Source organism: Amphiura filiformis, chromosome 6 (genome assembly GCF_039555335.1).
Source record: "Amphiura filiformis chromosome 6, Afil_fr2py, whole genome shotgun sequence".
NCBI classification, from domain to species: Eukaryota; Metazoa; Echinodermata; class Ophiuroidea; order Amphilepidida; family Amphiuridae; genus Amphiura; species Amphiura filiformis.
In genome coordinates this window covers 68,158,134-68,169,067 of record NC_092633.1, presented here as the reverse complement: position 1 = coordinate 68,169,067, position 10,934 = coordinate 68,158,134, and the positions used below count along the sequence as shown (strand labels likewise).

The window sequence follows — 10,934 nt, the reverse complement described above, 5'->3', positions numbered from 1 at the left end:
CAGAATCAATTCCTGAAGTTGACCTCTTCAGGAGGTAGTCTACCAGGATAATGAACAGGAATGGTGCCAACACATCACCCTGAAGCACTCCAGTTGTTACTTGGAAAGGCTCTGAGATACTTCCATCTACCATAACGGCACTATTGCAGTCCTTGTAGAGCACCTGGATGGCACTGACCACAACCGTTGGTATACCATAATGCCGCAGCACTGAGAACATGACAGACCTGTTGATGGAGTCGAAGGCCTTTTTGAAGTCCACAAAAGTGACTGTCAAGGGAAGTTGGTACTCCTTGAAGCCTTCCATGATCCTCCTCAAAATGTGTATTTGCTGAGCACAGCTTCGACCTGATCTAAATCCAGCCTGGTTGTTTCTCAGTAAAGGATCAATGTGAGGTCGAATCCTGTTCAGAAGGATCTTGTTGTACACTTTTGCGGCAATGGACATAAGCGAAATACCACGATAGTTTGTCATATAAGAGAGAGGTCGCCTTTCTTTGGTAAAGGGATGATGACATTTGTGACCCATTGACGTGGCGGTGTCAGCGTTGAGAATACTTCCATACATAATTTGAGAATCATGTCAATCATATCATGCTATCCCCTCCTCCCTGAGGTGCTTCAGCAGTTATCACAGTCCAATCCTGCTGCCTTGTTGGTCTTCATGGCTGCGGCTATTGCTTCGACTACTTCTTCACGGGTTGGGGGCTCAGTGATAATAGGAAGATCTTCAACAGCTGGTGCAGGAAGTTCTGAAGCTGCTGTGCCACTGTCGTTGTTAAGGAGTGAGCTAAAATATTCCTTCCATTCCTCAAGCAGTTCATGGTCACTGGTTGGGGCTGATCCATCTCTCTTTTTGACTTTTACCCTTTCCTTGAGTTCTTCCCAGAAAGTGAGTGTACGATTTTCCAGGTGGTGGTGTAATTCCCCATTTCATCAGCCAGCTTTAGGCCTTCCATCTGCTTATCGAGGGTAGCAAGCTCATCAGATTGATAGGAGTTGTTAAGGCTGGTGTTCAAGTTCCTCCATCTTCTCTAGATTGACGAGACTTTGAAATGGAGTGCCGCTTTTTGGCCTCATCCCTTTCAAGTTTAAGTCTGATGGTTGCATCTGATACCCAACTTGGCAGTCCGCATGGCTTTTGCTTTCCAATAACTTCCTCAGCAACTTCACGAACTGCTGTCTCAAAGGTCTCATACCTATCAGAGATGGTGTGGCATCAAGACCTGGAATCTGTTCGATAGCTCCAGCTGAAATTCCTCCTTTGTATCAGGATCTTGTAACTTTTTCCAATTGAATTTTGGTCTCTTGCAAGGTTTTCCTTTGCTTGTTCGCAGACTGGCAGCTAGACGGATGCTCACAATATGATGATCGGAGTCCACTTCTACTGAATTGTATGCTCGACAGTTGCGGAGAGAATCTACCCACTTGCTGAATGTGATCTAATTGTGCATATATTGTTTGATGGGATCATTTATTAGTTTTTTTTCAAACAAAACATCATGTACAACCAAATTTTAGGCTTAAACAGCTGAGCTAAATGTGATATCATGCTAATGTATGCAGATGCTTTTGAGTCATTCTCAACTTTAATTTCCCCTCTTTTACAAAGTTATTCACTTTTATAGCATTTTTATAGCTTTTTCGGATATAAAATGTATCTATTAATGATAAAATTGGTGGCGCTATTTAGTTACTGGAAATTACTCTTTCAAGCTCTTAATACAATTTATTCCTTTTATTGTTTGATAAAATATGTTTATAAAATTTCTTTGTTGCTTGTTTCACCTATTCCAGCTGTTTTAATGGCAGTATTAATTACCTACCCCTTACAAATAAAGAAATATGATTTAGGATAAATAGCGCCATCTATAGTTTGCATTTAGTTAATAATGAAGCCAATTCTATAATACTAGTACATCAAACAACCGTGCCGCGCGCATGGGTTGATCCAGCTGGATGGGTCCAGGTCCAGAGACGGTTCCTGGGTTATGGGGGAATCTCATTTGGGCCGGTCTGAGGTTATACTCCTGGCAAATGTTGACCAGACGCTCACCATTGTCATTGGTAGAATCATGGTAGCAGTATAATGGACCAATCACCCAAGGATGGATGGGAAAGATGACTATCTGTTCCTATTCTGGCATTAAAATCGCCGAGGATGAGATGGATGTTGTGCCTTTTTATACCATCCAAGTGGTCAGATAGAGATGAATAGAATTCCTCCTTGTCAGAAGATGTTGAGCACTCAGTGGGAGCATATACAAGTTGAGGGTTACCATGGAATGTTACAAATAGTATCCTCTCGGAAACAGCTCATCTGTGAACGTGCTTGGACAAGACCTGAATGAACAAGTGATGAAAAATCCCCAAACAAGAAATATCCAAATGTAGCCACAATTTTGTATAGATCTAAAGTAATAGGCCTATAGCCAAATATTACCAATTAGGCTTTTCGATAGGCCTATAGCCTAGAGCTATAATCACAAAGTCTTATTTTAAAGTGGTTCAAATACAAATTCGAGCCATGTGTAGTGGCAAGTCCACTCGGGATTGAACTCATTAGCAAACAGTTTTAATACGTTCAGGTTAGCTTTATCAAGTAGCTTCAACCCGAGCTTCAAGTTGGTGTGATAGGCTATGCACATTGTGCACTTTATTTTCACCGACTAACGAATAGAAGAAGAAGAGGTTCGCTATAAAATTAAAATTAGTGTTCACTATAAAATTATATTAGTAAATGTGCTATTATTTATCAATTCAAGTAATTATACCCGATACTATCATACTAGGCCCCTACTTACTATCCCCTTCATATTTAAATGAAACTCTGTGCCCCTCTAGTATACCTACTGTAATAATACAGAACCCCTTTTATAAAAGTGGTTGTTTCCAAGGAAATCCCATACACTTTCCAGTCAATGAGTGAAACATGGCGACTTCGGGAGTTACTGTGGCTGAAACACCGCCGACTTCACCGGGTCGTAGGGCCAAAACTGGACATCAAAGTGGCTCAATGGATGAATCAAGTGATAGCGAAGGAGAGGTTGAACCATCAAAATCATTTCATAGACGTGTTTCCACTTCTAAGCAAATAAAACATAAGGTTAGTGCCAGGGTTTAGTGTTGGGTTAAAAACTACATCAATTGACTGTCATCATACTACAACAAGTACTATGGCTTTTTATACACGTGTAGCTCAACCGGCGATCGACGGACTCGCCCTACATCATCATGATAACATGATGTGTATGTATGCTGCATATTCGTAAAGCTAGCATGTTGCTTTTGCTTCGGGCAACAAAATTAAATTCCCATTCAAAGAGGATCGTAATCTTTTTGTTACGATAAATTTGTAATTTGTACCAATTACAAACATGATTATTGTTATCGTGTACTCCTACCATGCCTACTAAATGTTTACAATGACACGGTACAGTGAACTCACACTGACACGCATTTAAACAGTACCGACTACCGGTATTTCATAATATTATTGATTATTTTAGAGTAAAATATCAAATCACTAGGCTTAGCTATTCAGTGTTAAAACTTAAATTATCCTTAAATTACTAGTCTTGAAAAATAAAACTTTATGAAATATTAAATGCAGCATGCCATTGCCAGCAATATATATTTTAATTATATTTATGGGGAGTTATACAATAAACAATAATAAATGGAATTGTACAATGTATCTACAGTCTAAGCAAATTGTATCCATCAAGATGATGCGGGCAATATACCAAACTTTCAGCAGAGGTTACTACCCGCGGTACTCAAATCCAATATTTACACAATACCTCCCAAATTCATGTAAGGCAAAGTGAAATAAATAATATACGTATTGTCCCCGCCCTCACCGATTTATTTTTCTTATATATTCCCTTACTTTGTTTCTGAAATGGCCAATTCCATGCCAAAAGTGCCTTTTGTAACGTCCGTAACAAAATTTTGGAACGTTATTGCTCAAAACAGGAACATTTATTTCAAAGTTGCTAATTTATATGTTAGACCTACTTCAAGATAGTAAAGAAAAAAATCTGAGGAAGCACCTTAACAGTTTTTTTTTCTTCATTATGTAATAGTGTTTAATACGGACGTTACATTTGAGATAAAATGTAACGTCCGTAACGCAAAATCAACAGCATAGAACGATACAGGAGTATTAATTTCAAATTTGCTTTTCATGTTTACATAAAATGGAGTCGGGGCTTGCTCAATATAGTTAACAGAAAAAAATAAAACACAGAACTGAACAGATTTAAGGATGTACCATCTGTTAAAAAGGTAGGCATTTTCGCGTAACGTCCATAAGGCTAATGAAAGTTGATCCCCAGTTTCCCGTTACATACAAAATGTAGTTTTTCATGACTGGGTAGGTGACTGTTTCATTATTCATTATTCATTATTTTCAAACTTTCGTTATCGGTGCAAAGTTAATTACGGAATGCTATGTTTTGAGGCCCAAATAAAATAATAAAGTATAGTTAGTAATGACCATGCTTCACTTCAAAACAAATTTTAATTAAGCACATCTTCTTTGGAATCTTCAAATTAACCTATAGGTTGTGCAACATATGAAAGCACCAGAAGTCCATGATAGTCTTTGGAGAACCACTTTTCCATATAAATACACGGTGTCTGTGTGTTCTATTGCACACTACTTTTTACAAACCAAACTTACTCTCCACTAGCACATCTTTGGAAGCAATATTTATACGGAAATTAGTTTGTCTACTTGCACAAACTGGAGGTTGCTGGTAAAAATCATCACAGGGTGCACGTGTAATAAAACAACCATGCAAGAAATTGACAAATAAATCATTTTATTTATAAGTTTATTTTATTAAATACATAAATATTTGTAAGAAAAGCAGAATAAATTTGACTTCAAATTTTGTTTATTTTATTTATTTTGATGTTGTCTATATATAGCGCTACATAGTGCACGGTAGAAATGCTTTCATATTTGTTCATATGCTGGTTCCCGCGAACTTGGCTGCCTCTCTTTGTGTTCGGTCTATCCATTTAGTGGTAGGAGAAACTTAGATGCAGGGAATTCCTAGTCTCCAGTAAATGCGCCCTAGGATATCGCCATTTTACCACGTAGTTTAACCCAGCGTTTGCAAAGACTATTCGGGCCGGTCAGGGGCGGCGTAAAAGTGCTTAAAATACGTTTCGGACGTGAAAGATGACATTAAAACTATCCTTTTTCTTAAAAACTTGAAAAATGTGAAATAATGAAATTTATGGAAAATAATGAAATATTTGATCGGCATTTTTTTCTGACCGGAGTCGGGTAACGGGAAACTGGGAGTCAACTTTCATTAGCCTAACGCTCGTTTCTAATTTTTGTAGCTAATTAACTAAAGTTAATTTTTTATTACTTCCGTGGTCCGGGTACGCGCTGGTGAATTGCGATCGCGTAGAAGTGACAAAGGTCGCCTACTACGCGCAAGCGCCAAAGACCAATGGGTCAACCGGCTTGTTGTCAAGTCGTTGATCAGCCAATCAGCGTGATTGTTTATTTCTTCTGTGTGCACGCTCGTCTACGCTAGACGCACAGATCGGACCACGGAAGTTTAAAAAAATTAACTTTAAGAAAGCCAAAACAAAATTGCTTTGAACATTATATTGAACATTAGAGTGTGTACTACATAGTAGCATACTAAGAAATAAAGTGTTATCCTAACAGCAAACTTCTTTCAAAAAGGAGGATGAGGGCACTTTATTTGTATTTTACTTTTCGAAAACAACAGTTTTTCCCCAAAGAAGATAGATTTAGTGTATATTCGGCAAGATTTCCATATATGTGCCCCTCCATGTTTTTACATATATAATACAAACTAGCTGCAAACGAGACTAGAAAAGGTACTGACAGCGAAAATCAATTGAAATTTTGTCTTTTTATTGTTTTTTGTAAACAAAATAAACCAAACCTTTTTTGATGCAGCAGCAAAAAACAATGTAGGTGGGGATGAGAAAATAATGGGTTTTTTTACTTGGGCTTATATATCATTTATAAATACACACTGTAAACACTTTCTTCAAGCTAGGGTTAGGGCTTCAATGGGGAAATAACAAAAATGTTAGGACCTCCCCAATCCCCATTTTTATGACAGTGTTGACAAAATGTAGGTAAATTAAACAAATTGTATCCAATTTCTTCAAGTCATCAACTGCCAAAGGCTGGAAGAGGCAATTGGCAACGGTATCAAAATAATTGGTACCAGATACAAGTGTTAACACTAGTATGAAAGTTGATTCCAAGTTTCCCATCACCTGCCGGTGCCTACGTACATTACTTTTTCATTTTGACCGAAACTGTCATTATTTTCATTAAAAAGTCAATTGCGGTATCTGAAAATTGAGATATAAATAAATACAAATAATAAGAAATTATACTCTCAAAATGTCAGACATGCCCTGCTGATGATTTCAGCAATTTCCTTAGTTGTACGAGTAAGGGATATATATAGTTGGCAATGAAAATTGTTCCTTGTGATTACAGAAATTGCGAATTTCTTTTTATTTTAGATAATAAAACAATGACAAATATTTTCCCAATCTGTTACATTTATGACTTTTTATGCCTCCACCGGAGGTATTATGTTTCCTGGTTGTCCGTCTGTCTGTCTGTCTGTCTGTCTCTCTGTCCGTCCGAGCTTGCGAGTGCAATTTCTCAGAACTGGTAAGACATACAGTGATGCAAGTTGGTGGAGGGATGGTTATTGGGGGTCTTCAAATTATAGGAGATTTTCGTGCATAAAATATGGTAATTAAGTACCTAATTTGCATAATTTATGCGTAATATGCGTAATAAGCAAAATACCTTGTGAACAGATTATCTGGAGATCCGTATGGGGTACAGTGGCGTAACTTGGTGGGAAGTAGCGTGGCCAGATGTTCTCGACCGGATTAGATTTTCAGTGCAAAATATGCTAATTAAGTACCTAATTTGCATAATTTATGCATATTTGATGCGTATCAAGCAAAAAAACCTTGTGAACAGATTATCTGGAGATCCGTATGGGTTACAGTGACGTAACTTGGTGGGGAGTAGCGGGGCCAGATGTTCTTGACCTGATTAGATTTTCAGCACAAAATATGGTAATTAAGTACCTAATTTGCATAATTTATGCGTAACAAGCAAAATACCATTTTCTCGGAGACTAGGGGTCGCATTCCTCAAACTTGGTGGGTGGGTGCATCTTGACCCTAGACAGAACAAGTTTGTATTGGTCAGTGGGTCAAGGTCACCCGAGGTCATGCAGGGGTCATCTGAGGTCAAATTAGCCAAAAACTGCCGTATGGACATGAAACTGGGTGAGTACAGTCAACATTTAGAGCCAAAATTTTGGAAGGTCATTTTGGGGTCATCTGAGGTCAAGTTACTAAAAACTGTCGTATGGGCATGAAACTTGGTGGGTACAGTCAACATTTAGAGTCAAATTTTTGGAAGATCATTCCAGGGTCATCCAAGGTCACCCAGAGGTCATCACTGGTTAAAATGATATGCCTCAAGGTGGAGGCATTGTGGCCGACGCTTTGCGTCGAGAACCGCGCAAGTCGAGAACCGCTCTAGTTCTTAGTACCCCAGTAAAATTTAATGTCTGAGATACTTTTGGTTTAGGTGTGAACAAAAATGTGGTAAAATCGGTGACCCATCACCAGCAGTGTGTGTACTATGCTATGGGTCATTGTCAAACACATTTTTGCTTCTTATCAAAACTGCTGGTGCAAGATAATTCAAAATTTGGAAACAGGTTGTTTTAATTGTAGGCCTGAATGCAAGATTAAAAATATGTTACTTTGATGCTTTTACAGAGAGAAACTGTCGCCCAGAGGTCATCACTGGTTAAAATGATATGCCTCAAGGTGGAGGCATTGTGGCCGACGCTTTGCGTCGAGAACCGCGCAAGTCGAGAACCGCTCTAGTTAAGCATTAATCCTTGTTTTGACATGGTCTTACTTCAACAAAATACAGTGAAATAATGAATAATGAAAGAGTCACCTCATCACTCCACAAAATATAATTATGTAATATCAACTTTCATTTGCCCGATAAATGGTTTGACTTTTAGATGTTTTTTCAGGGATGTGTTTTTTTACCTGTTTGAAGAATCTGTGGGTATTAAAAGAGGGTTGGTCACTCAGGGGTGCACAATATTTAAGTACCCTACCACCCCGGGTATGACTCCTGGAAACATTGTGTGATCCCCAGGGTGTACAGGGCTCATCAAGCCAGAAGGGGGAAACATTTCTGAATCGTCCCACTGACCCACTGTTAAAATGAAGTTACCAGAAGAAATGTGGGTGAAGTGCACAAAAATTGGCAATTTTATTGTCAAAATGAGGACAATTGTGGTAAAGTAGGTAATGGGGATACGCATCCTGCACAAGAACAAATAAACACAATGCGGAACGATTGCTCGCAACAAGAGGAAACTGAATATATTAAATAAGAATATTATTAGTTAAAATAAACATGACAACAAATACATACAAATCTCGACCGGCACACAACCCAACTTGAAAAAAAAAAAGCAAGGGAATGTGCCGGAATGGGAATCAAACCCACGACCTTCCGATCTCTAGACGGATGCCTTATCCATTAGGTTACCAGCTCCCACTGATAAATGGTGGTTAAAGGTGGGTCTATTGTAAGCAGTCTGGGTATACAATACACACAAACAAATATTACGCAAGTACACAAGTGTTCAAGAGATCAGTTCTGATGCTTAATCATTTCCCCAGTGAACAATTGTGGCCTAAAATCAGGTCAAAGGAAGATGTACATTACAACTTCTGCTAAATTTTGTTCTGGTAGTTAAAGCCAGGGGGTGGGACTTGTCCCCGGTGTCCCTCAATCGGTACGCCTCTGAATATCACCCAAGTTATATATTATAAAATTTTGCAAAATGAAGACTTAATTGAAGCGATTTGGTGGACCATTTTAGCACTATTAGTGTGTAAATTTTAGTTTGATAAAGCGATAAATTTGAAATCTCGGTCCATGAAGCCTTTCGTGGACAAGTTTCCCCTATTATTGTAGACCTATAAATTGCATTAAACATACATTGGCAAAAGCAGAAACAAAAATGGGCACTTGTTTATTTAAACGCAGGGGAACCTAATTGAAGCAATTTGGTGAACCATTTTGGCACTAGTATTAGTGTGTACAATTTTAGTTTGAAAAAGCTGAAAATTTATGAAATGACGATCCATGAAGCCTTTCGTGGACAAGTTTTCCCTATTATTGTAGGGCTTTAGGCATATATTGTGTTAATTTAAATATAAATTGGCAAATGTCGAAAGCAGTTCAGCGAAAATGGCCACTTGTTTATCCACTACACACGGGGGTGTCTGAGGGGGGATGTTGCCCCCTAGGCAGGCCTTCAGTTTTGAAAATTGCAGGAGCTCTGTCAACCACTCTCCTGAGTCTACTTAGGTGCTCAACAAGGAGCTTAATCTTTGAATATCTGTATTAAAACATAGGGATTCAAGTAGTAAGGAGCTCTGTAAATCATACTCCTGAAATGTTGTTAAGGAGAGCTGTAGGAGCTCTGGTGCAATCAAGCTCCTCAAAAATGAAGGTCTGCCCCTAGGGAAGTTGGAAAATGTTGCAAAATGAAGGTCCAATTGAAGCCATTTGGTGCATCATGTTTACACTATTTTAATCTCGGGGTTTAAATCATTGCTTTAAAGAGAAAAAAAATTATTTTCATAATACGTGAGATTTTAAAAATTTGACAGCTCTTTGCGTGAGTTTATACTACCTTGGGGTGAGACCATGAGAAAGTGGCCTAATGCGTGAGACTCACACCCAATGCGTGAGACTCACACCCAATGCGTGAGAGTTGACAGCCCTGACTACTGCACTGGGCTTTTGTAAACACTGACATTTTGTAGGCACCAGGATCCGTGGTTCCTGAATGGCATTTCTAGATTCAAGCATCATAAGAAGAACACATATGTACTGGCCCAGCAATAGATTTACTGTGTCAGCTTTTCTCAATATTTTCTACTGGAAAATCAAGCAAATTTATACTGTTCCCCAAATTTTCAGCGTGACTTGTTTGCAAATCCTATCTTAAGGGGTTTTGAAATATTTTTAAGTGGGGGGGAATTTACAAACAGTGTGCCAAAATTTGTTCCTCCAGGCCTGCCAAAATTTGTTTGCCCCTTCTGGGCTGCCAAGGGCAATTTTGATTCGTAAAAAGGTTTACTTTTTAGAAATCTTGCACCCCAAAATCAATCCTGCATACGGGCCTGGTTATAAATCTAACTGGCTAGTACGTAGTAGTACTAGACTAGTACTAATAATGTTAAGCCATGTATTCCAAGTAGGAGTAACCTAATTGGATTCAACTACTTAACAGTTGAAATTTAGAATTGAAAATGATACATCTGGGCTGGCTTTGAAGATTCAGAGTATCTTCAGCTGAGATCAGCACTTCTCAAATTTCTTGTCATTAAAATGATCCGATTGGCCTGCTTCAATCTGATAGCCTTCTTTCCGAGAACCGACATGACTTGTGTTTGGACAAGCGCTGCAGACTATTGTTTAGTCAATCCATATGACAAGTGTGTTAAATGATTGAATTTGTGTGCTAGAAAATCGGCTTATCATAGGAAAATTGCTAATTTCGTGTTCATCGTGGAACTCTCCGTATGGCGCAGCTGCAACAATTTCAGAACTGACCAATCGCATTGTGCAATAACACATGTTCGTGTCTGTGTCCTACGCGGAATGTATGGGATGGGAAAGTTCTACGATGAACACAAATTAAGTAATTTTCACATTAAACTTCATTCAATTTGTACAATTTGACTTGATTCATACTAGAATTTCATGTTAGTAAAAATTCACCTGAGATATTGTGCTCACTCTAAATGATAGTGATTGGCTGCCTAGGAGAACAAGTGAA

General features: G+C 38.5%; 1 protein-coding gene across 2 annotated transcripts in view; it reads left to right on the top strand.

Moving 5' to 3' along the window:
• The first annotated feature begins 2,907 nt into the window (after positions 1 to 2,907).
• Positions 2,908 to 10,934, top strand: part of LOC140155905 (diacylglycerol kinase delta-like) — a 204,334-nt gene continuing 196,307 nt past the window's right edge. For both annotated transcript variants that reach the window (XM_072178914.1, XM_072178912.1), the window contains exon 1: positions 2,908 to 3,106. In XM_072178914.1, the coding sequence (XP_072035015.1) occupies positions 2,933 to 3,106 (174 nt within the window). In that variant the 5' untranslated portion in view covers positions 2,908 to 2,932. The remainder of the gene's footprint in view (positions 3,107 to 10,934) is intronic.